Source organism: Mustelus asterias, chromosome 12 (assembly GCF_964213995.1).
Source record: "Mustelus asterias chromosome 12, sMusAst1.hap1.1, whole genome shotgun sequence".
Lineage (NCBI taxonomy): Eukaryota > Metazoa > Chordata > Chondrichthyes > Carcharhiniformes > Triakidae > Mustelus > Mustelus asterias.
This window is the reverse complement of record NC_135812.1, coordinates 37,768,330-37,788,798: the sequence shown is the minus strand read 5'-3', so window position 1 is coordinate 37,788,798 and position 20,469 is coordinate 37,768,330. Positions and strand designations below refer to the sequence as shown.

At 42.4% G+C, this 20,469-nt stretch overlaps 1 protein-coding gene across 2 annotated transcripts in view; it reads right to left on the bottom strand.

The window, feature by feature from the left end:
* The window catches only part of mks1 (MKS transition zone complex subunit 1), a 68,073-nt gene that overhangs the window by 11,366 nt on the left and 36,238 nt on the right, over positions 1 to 20,469 (bottom strand). For both annotated transcript variants that reach the window (XM_078225071.1, XM_078225072.1), the window contains 4 exons: positions 16,561 to 16,623; positions 9,973 to 10,043; positions 3,902 to 3,971; positions 875 to 982 (listed from right to left, as the gene is read on the bottom strand). In XM_078225071.1, coding sequence (XP_078081197.1) covers positions 875 to 982; positions 3,902 to 3,971; positions 9,973 to 10,043; positions 16,561 to 16,623 — 312 coding nt within the window. The remainder of the gene's footprint in view (positions 1 to 874; positions 983 to 3,901; positions 3,972 to 9,972; positions 10,044 to 16,560; positions 16,624 to 20,469) is intronic.

Below are 20,469 nucleotides of genomic sequence, written 5' to 3'. Positions count from 1 at the left end.
TTCCGAAGCAGAAGCCTGTGGGCGGGGCTCAATGCACGTGAATCCCTGCAGCTCCAATCGGCACCTCCAACTGTGCATGCACAAAAAAAAATAGAATGCTGCTCCCGGGCCGGATAATGCTTCCCCCTTGCCCCCACAGACATTGCCTCACTCCCCACAATATTACTGACCCCCTTATCTCCTCACTAACTGGAGCGCCTGAATTGGACTTGTATGGAGCATGTCTTTTTCACACCGATTCTGGATAGGTTGAATGCGGTGGTAAAGGGGGGAATGCCGATAAAATTGGGCTTGCAGCTCATTAAGATCATGGCCATTTTCGGGCCTTGGTAAAAGGGGAATCGGCACGGAGGTGGGCACGGATCGCGCTACTCACTTTGCACCCGACTTTACCAAGTTTTTGCGCCTGGAAACAGGCGCAACGCGATGGTAAAATTGGGCTCTGTGAGGGGACCTCAAGTGGGGCAAGAATAAGTCATGTTTTCTTCTTCCCATGAAGCTTATTGAAATCACAAAAAGACCACATCAACTTGGCTCTGATGCTCACCAATTCTTAAACATTCCTTTAACACTCACTGTCTCGGCTCAGAATAAGAATGACCACAGCAGCATGGCAGAGGAGCACTATGGGCAACCACAGAACTGTTCCCACCAGGGATCAATATCAAGAAGGAAAAGGAGGGGCAAACTCACAAGTAAATTTTAAAAAGTACAAAAGTGATCAAATACTAAATATCAGACAAGAGGAGAAAATGGTGGAAACATTTGGCATCTGTAGGGAGACAGACCAGCTGCTGCTTCAGGTTTAACTCTTCTTCAGAAGTTACTGATTAGCATTTTCTGATTTTGGTTCTGATTAGAGAAGTTTTCTTACCAGGACTGTCAGGGATTCTGATGTAGCCGTATCCCTCAATGCGGCATCTCTGCCAGAAATCACAAGATTGCACCGCAAAGTAAAGCACAGGCCATTGCGACAGGAAACCTGCAAAATTCAAACAATATTGGGTTCAGAGCAAGACTTAAACATCTCTCAATGTTACCAATGTGATACAGCTGAGGTGCTGAGAGGCACAAGCAACTGGATGCAGCACAATACAGGAGATCCTTCCACAAGAGACCAGGAAGCACTGAGTTACAGGTGAGCTTCACAAAAGGAAATAGGGAACAATTAAAAATATAACAGAAAAAATAATTGATTGCATCATGAATGGGCAAACATGTGCTTCTTGGATTTATAGAAGGGTGGATGAAAGAGAGGCATCACTATATGACACTCATCAGTACATTTAGGAGGGAGGAAATACACAAATCAGTGCATTTACAAGTGGAGGTAATTACATCAGTCAATATGTTTAGAGGGAGGAAATTAGACTCGTCAGTACATTTAGGAGGGAGGAAATACACAAGTCAGTACATTTAGGAGGGAGGAAATACACAAGTCAGTACATTTAGGAAGGAGGAAATTACATGAATCAGTGCATTTAGGTGGGAGGTATGAGTCAGTGGATTTAGGAGGGAGGAAACCATTGCATTTAGGTGAGCTGGGAGGAAATTGGAAAAGGGAAACTTTTAGTTCCAAATTTGCCCTTGCCTGTTATTACTACAGAGGATTTACACATCTTCACATCAACAGCAGAGGCTTGCCTCAGATGCTGACAGTGTGTGTAAAATGGTACACTGGCAACCTATTCATGCACAACGATTACCATTCATTATGACAGGAAACCTGCAAAATTCAAACAATATCGGGTTCAGAACAAGACTTAAACATCCCTCACTGTTACCAATGTGATGCAGCTGGGGTGCTGAGAGGCACAAGCAACTGGATGCAGCACAATACAGGACATCCTTCCACAAGAGACCGGGAAGCAGTGAGTTACAGGTGAGCTTCACAAAAGGGGGGAATGGGAGGCTCTCATTCAGTGGAACATTTGATCCAAGAAAACCCTGTGTGGCAGACTCAGCAATCATTGCCTGGCTATAGGGAGGAAAGCAGTACAGACAGGCAGTATTAATGATCGGCTATCAATTTTGGCTCGCTATTAGGAACTGGAGGCACAGGTTATTGCCATTCAGCTTCTTGAAAACCAATACCCCAATAGGCAGGGTAGACAAGCAGCAGGAAATTTCCTGGTGATGGTATGTGGTGCAGCTTTAGCTGACTAAACTTCAGCAGTTATCCTCTGAGGTGCTCAGCTTGTGTGTGAGCTCCTTGCGAGTATATAAGTGAAGTACCCTCTATAGGAAGAGAGTGTGCCCTCCATATCTGATATCTAATAAAACAAATCAACATCAGTGACTTGGTCTGAACGCACTTAAACATTAGGTTGGGTTTGCACATATCTGACACGTGACTAATTCACAAAAAATCCAGAGTTCAGCATTAGTATCTTTCCTTTAACATTCAGTCTCCAGAAAGACATTTAAAGATGTTGATAGTTTATCTCAAAATTCAAGCGATTCTGCCTCAAGGCTACCAAGAGACGTAACACAAGAGACAAAGTAAGCAGAGTCTGAAATACTTTGCATTCTTGAGTTCAATGTCACATTCAACTCATAACATTGCACCCTTTGGTTTAAATATTGTCAAGCTAACAGGAAACACTATCTCAGCATCTTGTATGTATTTGGCTGGGCCCCATTGCAGTTGACCCCTGTATAAACAAATAACATGATGCGAAAAAGGATTTACCAACTATTAGAAGTAAATATTCATGTACTCATCCATGCAAAGATCTCATAAGTGTAGGGAGTGTGAAATGATTATAGTGACTTATCTGTTTCTTTCAGTTTGATAGGTAGGACCTGGGAACAGATATGCAGAGCTGTAGATCCTGATCCACAGCCAAAGGTTGATCATTATACCCTTAACTATTGAACCAAGTTTCACTGGAAAATCTTCTATCCCTCCCCTCAGGAAAGATCCCTGATCCATCTAGGTTAGTTGTACATTTTCCACAATATGGGTGTAATGAAAAATAATAAACTGAAAAGTCAGTCAGAATTGCTACTTCCAATTGTCATACAATTACATCCCATCCAAATGACATCTATTTGGATGAGGTACAGCATTATTTCAGACCCAGTGGAACTGTAAAGCAGCAGAAGACAAAAAAAAGTAGGGGAAGCAGAGCTGAACAGTGACCCAAGGCTGTTCACCTTCATTTGGTGTTTGGTTACAGAGTATTATTTGTGTTACTAACAGAGCATTTTGGTTTAGCATCGCCTATGCCACAATATAAAGCATAGCAAGTCCCAATATGAGACAGCCCAGGGTGACTGGTGCTCCATTTCTCCAGCTACTCCCACCCCACCTTCTTGATGATGTTAGACCTGCTGAAGTGAAGTGCAGAGAGCTCGAACACAAAGTAAATAATCTTCTTTAAATTCCTGTGTGGGATGTGGAAATCGCTGGCAAGGTTAGCATTTATTGCCACCTCTAAGTGTTCTATAAGAGAAGGTAGTGGTGAGCCGTCTTCTTGAACCACTTAAGTTCATCCGGTGGGGTATTCTCTCAGTGCTGTTAGAAAGGGAGTACAAGGGTTTTGAACCAGCGACCAGTTCCTCCCCGATCAAACATCCTTTAAGAGGAAATATCGGTAGCAGTAATAGAAGCTCACCATCGCAGACTTGCAGATTGTGGGGAGAATGAATCGGGATTGGGAAAGAATTAATACACTGGAACCTTCACAAAAACGGAAGTTGAGAGTTTCTGCATCTGTCCATGTACAAAACAAATTGGACAGCATTCTACAATTCTATAGATATAGAGAAACACTTAAAATTACGAAAGCAGAATTGAGATGGGCATCTCATCAGTTGTTATCTCAGAAATTCCACCTATACCAACATGCTATCAGGCAGGTCAGTTGATTCACGAGAAAAATAGGAAACAACTCACCCTCAGGTTTATCTTCACTTCTTAAGGTCATTTCAAAGTTGAATGGATATGAAAAATAAGCCACATTCTCCTATTTAAAATAATAACAGTAATTACAACAAGACACAGCACTCAGCACTGATGTTTAACCTTAAACAATGGCTCAATTTTAACTTGCAGTACTTGAGATTTTCTTTTAAGAATTTGCAGGTGGAAACCACCTGTTTCAGTGAAGTACACTGAAATCTCATTACAATACTGCTCCTTTTTAAATCTTTGGGCTGTAGCACATATCTATTTGTAAACCATTTGTAGACATCTAAGGTGTTGGCTGTGGCTCTCTTGTCTCTTAATGAGAAGTGCTATGAGGCTAATAACATGTTCATTTTATTATTAGAATCCAAAAACCCATGGATTTTTATACAAGAATGAAGTCGCAAGGTTCAAGATTTAAAATAAAAGTATTTACTCTGAATACTTAAAGAATATCACCACTAATAAATACACTATCTCAAATAGTCAGTTGTGTTAAAAAATATTAAAAGTACAATAAACACAGATGCTTAAGCTTTAAACCAAACTTTTTAACCCAATTTTCCTTGTACACCATTTGAATTGTAACCCCAATATATCCAAGTCCGATACATCCCAGAAATTGGAAGATTAACCACTTGGTCTATGTACTGTTTCAAAGATTAGTATATGGCTGAGAGTTTTTCGACCTTTTGCTTATTTCCAGCAAGGTTGTGCCTTCAAATCTCCTCCAATTGTCCCACTGTTGTAGACTCACAGTTCAACTCAGGCATTGCTAGTATCTTAAGCAAAGCCACCTTGGGTCAGAACTCTCCGGGTTCTAATATTCTTTAACTCTCAAGTCCTGCATCTAAAATACTCTCTCTCCTGGTAGCTTGGTTATCTCAGAATTTCAATTCACTATTTGAAGTTTAAACACTTTTAGCCAGCACACACAACTTCAACTGAACTCTGATTGAAAAAGATCTTTCCAGGAACAAGCTTATTTTAAACTAAAAACTAAAACCCTGCTCGAAACCAAAGCCACAACCCCAATCTACTTGTCCCTATAACTAACTTCTTGTTGATGCTTCTTCTATTGTTTCCTCTCCTAGGAAATTTGGCCGCATGATAAGTTGCTGGAAGCAAGGTACTTTACCAGAAATCATCTCTTAAAGAAACCTACTTCTTAAAGGGACCATCATCGCAATGTAAAACATAGATTTATCCAGAAAAGAACATGGGCTATCAGAGAAGGTGGAGTATTCAAGACCGACAAACAGGTACTTGAGCACAACATCTAGAATGACAGTCCAATGTAGCACTGGTGCATTGCTGGAGATGTCAACTTATGAAAGATATGTTAAACCAGGTCATTCTGTGACAATGAATGTAAAAGATCCAATCACACGATTTCAAGAAGAGCAGGGAGCTTTTCCTGGTGTCATAAAATTATAAAAACCTGCATTCATACTGTGCCTTTAATAACTATCGGATGTCTCAAAGCTCTTTACAACCAAGTACTTTTGAAGTGTAATCACTCTTGTAACATTGGAAAAGCAGTAACCAATCTGCTAACAGCAGATACTCCCACAAACAGCATTGCGATAATGGCTGATATATTTTGGTGATGTTGATCGAGAGATAAATATTTGCCAGGACACCAGAAATAACTCCCCGCACGATATAAATGGAATCTGTTTTTGCTAATAGCCATATATCTAACATCCCCATCTACCTAAACAATAGCAAAAGATTAGCTATAACGTTGAATTGAGTGGTATGATTTGGGTAAAAAGGGTACAGACCATTCATTTTGCAGCCATTAAAAAGATATGATCAGAAGAGGATGGCAACAGCATTAAGTCTGAAAATTCAATCATGTACAGTTTAATGAAAGAATGATGAATAACCTTCCATTTATATAATGCCTTTTATTCTCTCTGTTTCATATCTACTCAGAGATAGAGCACCTCCAATATAGCAATATTTCCCTAGTACTACACTAAAATATCAGTCTAACTTGTATACTTAATTCCCCAGAGTTGCAATAGAACCTGCAGCCTTGTTATTCAGTCCCAGGAATGTTACTGCTTAGCCATAGTAACACTAAAGATCATTGTCAGACTTTCTCTTTTGTGGTTAAGAACCAGTTAGAAAATGCACATGTTGGTTCCATTCTGTATTTTAAGAAGTCTCATAACACCAGGTTAAAATCCAACAGGTTTATTTGGTATCACAAGCTCGTGATACCAAATAAACCTGTTGGACTTTAACCTGGTGTTGAGACTTCTTACTGTGCCCACCCCAGTCCAACGCTGGCATCTCCACATCATGTTGAATTTTAACAATATTTTAAATACACAAAAGAGTAGGAAAATGTTGTAAATATGCTTCAGATCTGAAGCGAACATCAAGTTATTTGACTTCAGAGAGGTATCTACCTAAATATTAATCAGTCTTTCAAATGCTTTGACAAGGTACCGCATGGTAGGTTGTTGCATAAGGTTAAATCTCACGGGATCCAGGGTGAGGTATCTAAATGGATACAAAATTGGCTTCTTGACAGAAGCCAAAGGGTGGTTGTAGAGAATTGTTTTTCAAACTGGAGGCATGTGACCAGCGCTGTGCCTCAGGGATCAGTGCTGGGTCCACTGTTATTTGTCATTTATATTAATGATTTGGATGAGAATATAGGAGGCATGGTTAGTAAGTTTGCAGATGACACTAAGATTGGTGGCATAGTGGACAGTGAAGAAAGTTATCTCCAATTGCAACGGGATCTTGATCAATTGGGCCAGTGGGCTGACCAATGGCAGATGGAGTTTAATTTAGACAAATGCGAGGTGATGCATTTTGGTAGATTGAACCAGGGCAGGACTTACTCAGTTAATGGTAAGGCGTTGGGGAGAGTTACAGAACAAAGAGATCTAGGGATACATGTTCATAGCTCCTTGAAAGTGAAGTCACAAGTGGACAGTGGTGAAGAAGGCATTCGGCATGCTTGGTTTCATTGGTCAGAACATTGAATACAGGAGTTGGAATGTCTTGTTGAAGTTGTACAAGACATTGGTAAGGCCACACTTGGAATACTGTGTGCAATTCTGGTCACCCTATTATAGAAAGGATATTATTAAACTAGAAAGAGTGCAGAAAAGATTTACTTGGATGCTACCGGGACTTGATGGATTGAGTTATAAGGAGAGGCTGAATAGACTGGGACTTTTTTCTCTGGAGCGTAGGAGGCTGAGGGGTGATCTTATAGAGGTCTATAAAATAATGAGGGGCACAGATCAGCTAGATAGTCAATATTTTTTCCCAAAGGTAGGGGAGTCTAAAACTAGAAGGCATAGGTTTAAAGTGAGAGGGGAGAGATACAAAAGTGTCCAGAGGGGCAATTTTTTCACACAGAGTGTGGTGAGTGTCTGGGACAAGCTGCCAGAGGTAGGTAGTAGAGGCGGGTACAATTTTGTCTTTTAAAAAGCATTTAGATAGTTACATGGGTATGATGGGTATAGAGGATATGGGCCAAATGCAGGCAATTGGGATTAGCTTCGGGGTTTTTTTAAAAAAAGGGCGGCATGGACAAGTTGGGCCGAAGGGCCTGTTACCATGCTGTAAACCTCTATGACTCGATGCTGCCAGAGCTGCAGGATATTGAAGATTTTAGAATTTTTAATAGGCAGATTTATAACCTGTTTCAGTAGTTACAACACTGTCACCTATCTAAAAATGTGGAAAATTGCCCAGATATGTCTTACGTACAAAAAGCAGGACAAATCCATTGGGCCAATTAATGCTCCATTAGTTTACTCTTAATCATCAAAGGAACAGAAAGTGTCTTCAACAATGTTATTAAGCAGCACTTTCTCACCAATAATCTGCTCAACAATGCATTCAACAAGGATCACTCAGTTTCAGGTCTCATTACAACCTTCATCCAAACAGGGACAAAATAACTGAATTTCAGTGCTGAGGCGAGACTGACTGCCCTTCATAGTAATCTTAGAAACCCTACAGTGCAGAAGGAGGCCATTCGGCCCATCGAGTCTGCACCGCCCACAATCCCACCCAGGCCCTACCCCCACATATTTACCCGCTAATCCCTCTAACCTACGCATCCCAGGACTCTAAGGGGCAATTTTTAACCTGGCCAATCAACCTAACCCGCACATCTTTGAACTGTGGTAGGAAACCGGAGCACCCGGAGGAAACCCACGCAGACACGAGGAGAATGTGCAAACTCCACACAGACAGTGACCCGAGCCGGGAATCGAACCCGGGACCCTGGAGCTGTGAAGCAGCAGTGCTAACCACTGTGCTACCGTGCCACCCTTGATATCAAGGAAGTATTTGATGGAGTTTGGCATCAAGGAGCCCGAGCAAAATTGATTAGCTCAGTTGTTTGGACGGCTAGAATGTGATGCAGAATGATGCCAAAGGTACAGGTTCATACAGCCCCCTTGCTGTATCCCCCACTAGAGTGCTGATCCCCCACTAGAGTGCTGCTCCTTAAGCTATATAACTATTTGTCTCTCTCAGTGTCTATCGTTCCCTCATGGACTATGCTGATTATCCCAGGGAATCAGGAGGAAACACTCCACTGGCTGGAGTTATACTTAGCACAAATTAAGACAGTTTTTGTGGTTATTGGAGGCCTATTATTTCAATCCCAGGACATTGCTGCAGGAGTCATTCATTGCAATCTCTGAACCGCTTTTGTTTCCACAGTATTATGTTGGCTGGTCCAGTTAAGTTTCTGATCAATGGTAATCCCTGGGATGTCAATGGTGGTGTAGTGTCCTAAATCCAATCATCTTCAGCTGATTCATCAAACACCTTCCCTCCAACATTAGGTCTGAAGTAGAAATATTGCACAATGTTCAATTCCATTCAGAACTTCTCAGATATTTAAACAGTCTGTGAGTGCATGAAGCAAGACCTGGGTAACATTCAGGTTTCCACTTTTAAGTGGCAAGGCACAAGCACACCATACAGTGCCAGGCAATGACCATCTTGAATGAGAGGGAAACTAACCATCCCCTTGACATTAAATGGTATTATCATCACTGAATCCCCCACCATTGACACCCCAGGGATTACCATTGATTAGAAACTTAACTGGACCATCCAACATAATACTGTGGAAACAAAAGCAGTTCAGAGATTGCAGTAAGTGACTCATCTCCTGACTCCCCAAAGCCTTTTCACCATATATAAGGCAGTGTAACGGAATGAATACCCATCACTTGCCTGAATGAGTGCAGCACCAACAACACTTGAGCTTGACACCAGTGAGGACAAAACAGCATTCTTGATCAGCGCCCCAACTACCACTTTAAACATTCAATTTCTTCACTACCAATGCACAATGGCAGCAAACCATACATGATGTGGAGATGCTGGCGTTGGACTGGGGTAAACAAAGTAAGAAGTCTCACAACACCAGGTAAAAGTCCAACAGGTTTATTTGGTAACAAAAGCCACTAGCTTTCGAAGCGCTGCTCCTTCATCAGGTGAGTGATCAATGGTATCACCTGATGAAGGAGCAGTGCTTCGAAAGCTAGGGGCTTTTGCTACCAAATAAACCTGTTGGACTTTAACCTGGTGTTGTGAGACTTCTTACTGAGCAATGTATACCACATACAAGACACACTGCAACAACTTGCTGAGCCTCCCACAACAGCAGCTTCCAAACCTGCAACTTCTATCAGCTAGGAACGCAAGGCAACAAGCACATGAAAACACCATCATCTGCAAGTTTACCCTCAAGTCACACAATCCTGATTTGCAACTGTATCACTGTCCCTTCAACTTTATTGGGTAAAAACCCTGGGACTCTCTTCCTAACAGCACTGTGGGTGTACCTACACCAGATGGATTGTGGCGGTTCAAGAAGAAAAATCACCATCACCTTCTCAAGGGCAATTAAAATGGGCAATAAATGCTGGCCTCATCAGCAATGCCGATGTTCCATGAATGAATAACAAAACTGAAATGACAATATTCACTGATTTCATCATCTCTATTTTTAGTTTGCCAATTAGCACAATTTAAACATTGTTTAGAAGTTTCCTTACCCGGCCCTCGACCTTGGTAGAGCAAGTCTGTGTCACTCCAGACAACTGCTGCTTTGAAGGACAGAACCAATCTAGACATTAAGAAATGAGATAATTATTTAGGTATTGTAGGCACAAACCAGTGCGAGGTAAGAAGTTCACAATCACTGAACCAAACCTGCAATCACACATGGAGAGGTAGGAAACAATCAATAATATAAAGATTCTGCTCAAAGGCTTGACGACCCATTTACTTAAACATTTTCTACTATTCCAGATTGTTCTTCATACTGTTTGGTTGCATACTATATTGCGTAAACTATGTCTAAGTCACTATAACATCTATAGTTACACAAGATATATTACAAGCTTGCATTTTCTCTAATACTGTCTCATATTCCAAGGGATTGTTATGCCTTCTGTAAGCTTGAGGGCATTCAAAACTCTGCTGCCCATGTCCAGGTTCCATTCACCCATCACACCTGCGCTGGCTCCAGGTCAAGCAACATCTGCATTTTAAAATTCTCACACTTCTTTTCAAGTCCCTCCAAGGGCTTTCCCTCCCAGCCCATAAAGCTCAGAGATATCTGCACTCCTCCAATTCTGGCCTCTTGAGCATCACTAATTTTAATTATTCGGCCGGTGTTAGCCACATCTCCTGTAACCTATAGGTTCTGGAATTGCCTCCCTCAACCTCTCTACCTTCTTAAAGCCCACTTTGACCAGATTTTTGGTCAACATCCCCAGTATCTTATGTGACTCCGTTCAAAGTTTGTTTGATAAAGAGTCCTGTGAAGAGTCTTGTGATGTTTTCTTACGTTATATAAATGCCAGTTCAGGTTGGTTCTCAGAAATGTGCTGAAAGGGTCTAACAGGGGATACAGAAATCCCTGCTTTTCAGACTATTAAAACAAATGATTAGTTTAAAATAGAGACTACAGTGAGCCTTATATAAACCAAAGGTATCACAATGTGCCTCACTTATATATCATGTGAAGATATTGTCTGTATAGGCACATATATAATTATTTTTGAACAAGTATTATAGATTTAAACTGTATTTTGAGGGCTTTGGCCAACAAAGCAATTTACCCCTTCGCATAATGGGAAATACATTTAATTAGACAGACCACATTCTTTTGGAGCAATGAAGCATACAGCGGACCCTATTATCAGGGGCAGGCCAGGAAGCTACAGGAACCAAGGTTATTGAAATGAATAGAAGGATTCAGCTTCTAGCTGTAATAAAAGGTTGCAATTCAACCTCCACTGATAACGGGACAGAAAACAGACCAGAGAAGACGACTCCCTTTGGGTTCCCAGGACTGCAGGTGTTAGAGGCGACCTTTGAACCTACCGCATTTGCGTAGGTAAGGCTACTAGCCGGGGGGGGGGGGCAGAGAAGAGAACCTCTAGGTTCAGTTGACCAATGAATTCCAAATTCTGCTGGAAGGTAGAATGCTATTGGCCAAAGTAAATGAAGTGTATTGATGTAATTGGACCGCCCAGCTTGGATGACAGGTTGGGCGGGAATATCAAAACATCAGAAATGTATATTTGTTGTACCCGTGTGATGTAAGGTCAGAGAAAAGTTGGAATCCTTTGACTACATTTTTCCCAATGCGTTGATCAAATAATGAACATCTTTAACCGCATACTGTTTTTCACAAGTCTTTGTGTTTGCTGAGCTTGGCTGAATACAAGACACCCCAGTGGGACACCCCGAGAAAATCCCCTTACAAAGTGTTCTGTTAGCTATTTAAAGCATAATTACATAATTACATTCTAATTACACTTAGAGCTTTAAACAACTAAGACAAGCTTCCTAGCTCTGTGTTGGGTTTCCGGTTCTATAAAAATCTAAAAGAAAGTGCAAGGAAATGATAAAGGCTTACACTTCTTTCAGATCCTTCCCCACAATATTCCCAGATATATTTCTTCCCAGTACTTCCACATCACCCTCATTCACTGCCCCCATGTTCTCCCACGCTCCCAAACTACATTTCACCTACCTCGTTAATACTTAAATATGTCTCCCATCTCCCTGTAACCCAATTATCTTCCCTACCAATGGGTCCTGGACTTAAGACATAAAATTTAGGACATAGCTAAAAATTAAAAATCAGGAAGACTGTTTCAATATTTTTGATCCCAAAAATTCTACTAACCCTTCTAGAATATTTGAGAATACAAATAAAAATATTTGTAATTAATTACCATCTGTAGACCTGATAATGCATTGTTTGTTACAACACAAAATAAAAGCATTCCTTCAGATTCATTGCAACATTATAGGATATTCCCATGATACAGATGGGATTAGGTATAGTATAGTATTCTGCCTACATAGTACAAAGAAATCATTCATTAAAAAGTAATTTCTTGTTGATTTCTTCTGATGTTGGAGGGAAGCCAGACATTTACATGTAGAGGGAGAAAGACACTAGTAGGTGTGGTATATAGGCCCCCAAATAATAATGTTGAGGTAGGGAGGGCTATAAACAAGCAGATAAGGGATGCGTGTAAAAACGGAACGGCAATAATCATGGGGGACTTCAACATGCACATTGACTGGCAGACTCAAGTCGGTAAGGGTGGAATGGAGGAAGAGTTCTTAGAATGCTGTCGGGATACTTTCCTTGAACAGCATGTTACGGAACCGACGAGGGAACGAGCTATTTTGGATCTGGTATTGTGTAATGAGGTAGGTAGAATTAAGGATCTTATTGTGAAGGACCCTCTTGGGTCTAGTGACTACAATATGGTCGAATTTCTGATTCAGATGGAAGAGGAGAAAGTTTGGTCCCAAACCAATGTCCTCTGTTTGAACAGAGGGAAATATGATAGGATGAGGGATGAATTGGCTAAGGTAGACTGGGAGAGCAGGCTGGCAGGTAGGATAGCTGAGGAACAGTGGAGGATTTTTAAGGAGATCCTTTTCAGTTCTCAGCAAAAATATATTCCAGCAAAAAACAAGGATTGTAAGAAAAGGGAGAACCAGCCGTGGATAACGAAGGAAATAAAGGAGAGTATTAAAATAAAAACAGCTGCGTACAGAGTGGCCAAAAATAGTGGAGAAACAAGTGATTGGGAAAAATTTAAGAAACAACAAAGAGAGACTAAGAAAGCGATAAAGAAAGGAAGGATAGACTATGAAGCTAGGCTAGCAATTAATATAAAAAATGATAGTAAAAGTTTTTATAAATATATAAAAAGGAATAGAGTGGCTAGAGTGAATGTTGGACCCTTGGAAGACGAGAGGGGGGAGTTAATAGTGGGAAATGAGGATATGGCTGAGTCTTTAAATAAGTTTTTTGTGTCGGTCTTCACGGTGGAGGACACAAATAGTTTGCCAAATATTAACGATAGAGGGTTGGCAGCAGGAGAAATACTTAATACAATTAATGTTACCAGAGAGGCAGTGCTGGGTAGACTAATGGGACTGAAGGTGGACAAGTCCCCGGGTCCGGATGGAATGCATCCCAGGGTATTGAAAGAAATGTCAGAGGTAATAGTGGATGCGTTAGTGATTATTTATCAAAACTCGTTGCATTCTGGGGTAGTGCCGGTTGATTGGAAAACGGCTAATGTTACGCCGCTGTTTAAAAAAGGAAGGAGACAAAAGGCGGGTAACTATAGGCCAGTCAGCTTAACGTCTGTAGTAGGGAAAATGCTGGAATCCATTATTAAAGAGGAGATAGCAGGGCATCTGGATAGAAATGGTTCGATCAATCAGACGCAGCATGGGTTCATGAGGGGAAAGTCGTGCTTGACGAACATGTTGGATTTTTATGAAGATGTGACTAGGGCGGTTGATGGAGGAGAACCGGTGGATGCGGTGTTTTTGGATTTCCAAAAGGCGTTTGATAAGGTGCCCCATAAAAGGCTGCTGAAGAAGATTAGGGCACACGGAGTTGGGGGTAGTGTGTTAAAGTGGATTGGGGACTGGCTATCCGACAGGAAGCAAAGAGTCGGAATAAATGGGTGTTTTTCCGGTTGGAGGAAGGTAACTAGTGGCGTGCCGCAGGGATCGGTACTCGGGCCGCAACTATTTACCATTTATATAGATGATCTGGAGGAGGGGACGGAGTGTAGGGTAACGAAGTTTGCAGACGACACAAAGATAAGTGGAAAAGTGAATCGTGTGGAGGACGGAGAAGATCTGCAGAGAGATTTGGACAGGCTGAGTGAGTGGGCGAGGATATGGCAAATGGAGTATAACGTTGATAAATGCGAGGTTATACACTTTGGAGGAAATAATAACAAATGGGATTACTATCTCAATGGAAACAAATTAAAACATGCTACCGTGCAAAGGGACCTGGGAGTCCTTGTGCATGAGACACAAAAGCCCAGTCTGCAGGTACAACAGGTGATCAAGAAGGCAAATGGGATGTTGGCCTATATTGCGAGGGGGATAGAATATAAAAGCAGGGATGTCTTGATGCACCTGTACAGGGCATTGGTGAGGCCGCAGCTGGAATACTGTGTGCAGTATTGGTCCCCTTATATGAGGAAGGATATATTGGCATTGGAGGGAGTGCAGAGAAGGTTCACCAGGTTGATACCGGAGATGAGGGGTTTGGATTATGAGGAGAGGCTGAGGAGATTGGGTTTGTACTCGTTGGAGTTTAGAAGGATGAGGGGGGATCTTATGGAGACTTATAAGATAATGCGGGGGCTGGATAGGGTGGAGGCGGAGAGATTCTTTCCACTTAGTAAGGAAGTTAAAACTAGAGGACACAGCCTCAAAATAAAGGGGGGTCGGTTTAAGACAGAGTTGAGGAGGAACTTCTTCTCCCAGAGGGTGGTGAATCTCTGGAATTCTCTGCCCACTGAGGTGGTGGAGGCTACCTCGCTGAATATGTTTAAAGCGCGGATGGATGGATTCCTGATCGGTAAGGGAATTAAGGGTTATGGGGATCAGGCGGGTAAGTGGTACTGATCCACGTCAGATCAGCCATGATCTTATTGAATGGCGGGGCAGGCTCGAGGGGCTAGATGGCCTACTCCTGCTCCTATTTCTTATGTTCTTATGTTCTTATGTAACTGATAATCTCAGAACCTCCGTAACAACTAACTTCTAAACAAATACAAGGTCATCCTTGGCTTGGTCACAGCACTCTGCAAGGAGGTCATGGGTTTAAATTCCATCCCTGGACTTTAGCACATAATTAAACCTGATAATTCAGAGAAGTACTGTACTTTACAGATACCATCTTTTCAGATGACTTGTTAAATTAAGACCCACATCTGTGGTGGACATAAAAGATCCTATGGCACTATTAGAAGAGGAGTTGTGATGTGCTCCTGGTGTACTGGCCAATATCTATCCTTTATCCAACACCACCAACATTAGGTTGCTTGTCATTATTTTCATTGCTATTGGTGAGAGTTCGCTGTCCATAAATTAGCTGCTGCATTTGCTGCCTTCTCCTCCTCCAGGTACCATGTCCTAAGAGAGCTTTGACAACTATGGACTTCCATTGGATTGGTCCATGATTATGTTTGGCAAAGAACTGCAGTGGTTTGTCATTGCCTTCTCCAGTACAGCTGACCAAGAAACTCTCCCACTGTCAACATATTAGAAAGATTTATAGGCTAATAATTAATCTGTTTGGCCACGTTATGAATGCACCTTCTGTGGCATTAAGCCCCAAAGTGGGATTTGAACCCGGGGCTTCTGGCCCAGTGGTACGGTAGCTACCCACTGCACCACAAGACCTCTCTCTGCATTTGTCTATGCAATTCAGTAATACTTCATTGGCTGTGAGGCACTTTGGGATGAACTGAACTGATATAAATGCAAGCTAATTATTTTCTTTTCTCGGGATTATTTATACTAACTTGACCTCATAATCTTAAAGGGACAGATCAGTCTTCACAATTCCACCTCAGTTACAAAATCTAAATTGAATTGTACATCTAAATGCTTATCCTTATCAAATGAAGTGCTTCTTCACATGTACTGTGAACAATGGCCCAGGTGATTTGTCAAAAATATAAATAAACCGACCATGTGATACGTGAGACGGAAATAAATCAAGGTGGAGCTTTGACAAAAGCAGATTCTAGAAAATGGACGAAAATTGTTGCAAAATAATTCAAGGTTTTTCAGCAGTACTCAAGTTCTGTACCACTAAATATCTATAATTCAAAATGTCAGAAATGCAAGTTACAAGGTAAAGTTAAGAAAGGGAAGCTTGGTAAGCTTTATTTCTTTGGGAAAATCAAGAGTTAAATTTAGGAATTTAAGAAGCTGATAGACCGTAGCTGAGCTGCTCCATTACCCTTGATACTGGTTTAAGCAGGGGAGGAGAAAGCCTGTACAAAGTATCCTTCACTCATGCTGCTAAGCCAGCAGGGGAGTGGTAGCCAGAGGAAATCTTCCTTTACTTGTGTAGGTGGAGCAGTAGGACAACAATAGCTAGTGGGCATTTCCCTTCACTTATGGTGCTGAATGAATATCAACAATTGATCCCAAAAGAGAGCAAGGGATTAAGGAAATGGAGAAATCACAACCATGTGCATGGGAGAGAATGGACACTAAAGATACACATGCTATTACATGTATACATGAACACATGAACATAAAAGCATCATACTCACTTTCTGGGAGTTCAAGGAAGAATTGTACATACAGATTGTCATATTCGTAACCCTGGGCTGACACTGAAAGATCAAAAATAAAATCAGCAACACCAAACATGAAGGACAATCTCTAGAAACAAACTAATTCCTTCACGGAGCATACCCAGATTTATCAGACACACACAGGGCAAAGTCCATTAGTAAATGAGTTAGTTATCACTTGTTTCTGGACTCCCATTTGAGACTTCCCATTCCTCCATTGCTCAGCTTTGGCTGAACTGTGCTCCCCAACACAAACAATACAGCAAGGCTCTCCCTCTGTCATCTGTGACCTAACCTCCAGCTATCCAAGGCTGCAGCCAGACTTTTCACCATTCTCAACTGGACCCTAAGCAAAGGAAAATCTCTAAACCTTTTTGAAAAAAAATTTGGACCTGCGTTTATTGCATGATGATGGTGCAGACAAATCAGTTGTTCAGTAGTTAGAAAGTTTGCAGATCTTTAAGAACTTCTCTTTTGTAAGATATGTTTTGAAACTCGGACCATACAAGAGTGGGCTGGAAGGACCTGGTTTGTAATTCTTTATCCTTTGCTTTGATGAGGAATTGCAGTCTACTAAGCAGTGGCACAGTGGCACAATGGTTAGCACTGCTGCCTCACAGCGCCAGGACCTGGGTTCGATTCCCGGCTTGGGTCACTGTCTGTGCAGAGTCTGCAAGTTCTCCCCATGTCTCCGTGGGTTTCTCCCACAGTCCAAAAAACGTGCTGGTTAGGTGCATTGGCCATGCTAAATTCTCCCTCAGTGTACCCGAACAGGCACCGGAGTGTGGCAACTAGGGGATTTGCACGGTAACTTCATTGCAGCGTTAATGTAAGCCTACTTATGACAATAATAAATAAACAGTTTACAAAATTAAATTGTTTAATCAAAAACTTACTAATTCATCATAAACATGGATACATTGGGATGAGTAGCTTTAAAAATCTAATGACATTCCTACTGCATAAACAAAGTTTAAGATATACATTTTAGTTTTTTTATCCCCTAATGAACCAGAGTTTATCAACAGATTGTGGCAGCATACCGTTGGGCACAATCCAGCAAGAATTATACCAATGATTCCCTCTTCATATCTGGGCAGTAATGGTTAGGACTTCCCAGAGGGAGAGCTATGCTGCTCCCATTCAAGAAATTTACAAACTACAGGGATTGCCTATTTCTATCAATTTTATATTAAACTATTTAAAGTGCACACTTATAGAACCACGTGCAGCTCCCTAAGCTCTGAATAAGAACCCAAAATACTCAATTTTACTGTGCCAGTACAAGTGTCTTTACTTTATACATGGGCACAATGAATTTCCAGTCTATTGAGCAGGTGGGCACCGCAACCTGAATATGTACCCACCCTGGTATTGATCAGGAGCATGAATCACGGGCTGGCATTTCTCCTCTGTCGCCAGACTTACTAATGGGACTCTTACTAACCAGGATGTAGGTATAGAACTGCAGATGGAAATAAACTGCTCTAACTAAATCCGGACGTAATAGAGAACTGAGCCCTACTTGACAAATGTTATTTACCTTCAATAAATGTAGCATTATGTGAGTTGACAGAATAAACATTAAATGTATTTATAGCTACAGGTTAAAGAACTAGGCCAGGATTCTCCCCACAAAATTCTAAAACTGGAGTAATCACGCTGGTTTTTTCAGTGGGAATTTGAAAATGAATCTCCCATACACTGCGCACTGTTGAGTGCACAAGCCTGAATCACACTGTTAAGCTGTGAGCGGGACCTATACCCACCCAGGAGATCGGCAGCATAGTTCTGAGCGGGCCACTGCACATGCGCTAATCTGTCAGCACCGAGATTGGTGCATGTACAGGAGCCCCCGTCTACTGACCTCCCGACTGCCCCGCGATGCTGGCGATGCTCGCGACGCCGACCCCCCCCCCCCCCCCCCCCGCCGCCAAAGGCCTGATCACTGGCCCCCCAGAACATTCCCGGACCACCACTGACCCCCCCCCTCCCGGCCCACCCTGATTTCGTGCACCACCCCCCCTTCCACCCAATCCGCTGGCCTCCCCCCCCCACTGTTCTTGACTGCAGAGTGGCAGCAGGACACCCCCCCCCACCCCCACCAATCACCTCATCAGGTCCCACCCCCATGGGCCCTGCCCCCTTGGCATTGCCTTATGCCCGATGGGCAGCGCCAAGGTGCCCCCTAGGCATTGGCACTTTGTCCCTTGGTCAGTGCCAGGGGGCATAGCTGGCACTGCCAAGGTGCCAATATCCCCCCCCACCACGCCCGACCCTCTGGGGGTGGGGGCCTCCGATTGCCCCCCCCTTCACTGCAGTGGGGTCAAGCCGCCAGCTCCCCAAAAGTGGGGAGCTACTGTTAACCCTGCTAGAGTGAAATACTCTGGCAAGAGTGGGGGGGAAAGAGGCTAGCGGGCCTGGAGACCTCAGTCCCGGGCCTGCTAATTATATTTAAATAACATTAAAATCCATACTTAAATAATTTATGCAGCTCTGCGCCGTTTTATTTTTCCGGCCAAAATGGATAACCTTGCATTTATCCACATTAAACTCCATCTGCCGGATTCTGGTCCATTCCCCTAGTCTGTTAATATCTGTTTATAAACTTTTTATCTCCTCATCACAGCCTGCTTTCCTACCTATTTTCATGTCGTCAGCAAATTTCGCTATGTTATACTCTGTCCTTGCTTGTAGATCATTGATATAGATTGTAAATAGTTGTGGTCAGATACTTAACCCTGCGGGACCCCATTAGTTACAGACCGCCAACTGGAGAAGGACCCATTTATCTCAACCTTCTGCTTTCTATCAGTCAGCCAATCCTCAATCCAAGCCACGACTCTACCCCCAACCCCTAGGGATCTAACTTTCTGGATCAGTCTCTTGTGTGCTACCTTATCAAACGCCTTTGGAAGTTCTGAAACAATAACGCAGTTACCTAAATAGACATAAAAAGTTTGTTTTAATCTGGGGGGGCGGAGTGGACGCAGTGTGTGAAATAATGAAAGGCCTTGACTCTATTCATAACGATAGAAGGCCCCAAGTTGCAAGCAACTGCAAACCATAGGTAAGTGCCTCTGACCTCAAAGTCTCATTGACAGATCATGAATGATCACTCTGGCAAGAACTTCACCTCTCTGATGAGAATTTCACCTCTCTCATTGTGCAGTGATACTGCAACTGACTACAGCTTCCTTCATTGGAAAATGCCCACTTTTTTGTGTAAAACAACTAAACTAAATTAAATAAACTGAGGGACAAGGCAAGAAAGGCAGTCTCTTAATTAGGAACTGCATGAAACAAAAATAAATCACAAACGAAAGTTAGAACTCCTACAGTGCAGAAGGAAGCCATTTGGCCCATCAAGCCTGCATCGACAATAATCCCACCCAAGCCCTATCCCTGCAACTCCACGTATTACCCTGCTAAACTCCTGACACTGAGGGGCAGTTTAGCATAGCCAATCAACCTAACCTGCACATCTTTGGACTGTAGGAGGATACCGGAGCATCCAGAGGAAACCAACGCAAACATGAGGAGAGTGTGCAAACTCCACACAGTCACCCGAGGCCGGAATTGAATCTGGGTTCCTGGCACTGTGAGGCAGCAGTGCCAACCACTGTGCCACCATGCCACCCCAACTTCAAACATTTTAAAGTTTATTTTTAAAGTTTATTTATTAGTCACAAGTAGGCTTACATTAACACTGTGAAAATTTCCTAGTCGCCTCACTCTGGCGTCCGTTCGGGTACACTGAGGGAGAATTTAGCATAGCCAATGCACCTAATCAGCACGTCTTTCGGACTGTGGGAGGAAACCGGAGCACCCAGAGGAAACCCGTGCAGACACGGGGAGAAGATGCAGACTCTGCACAATGACCCA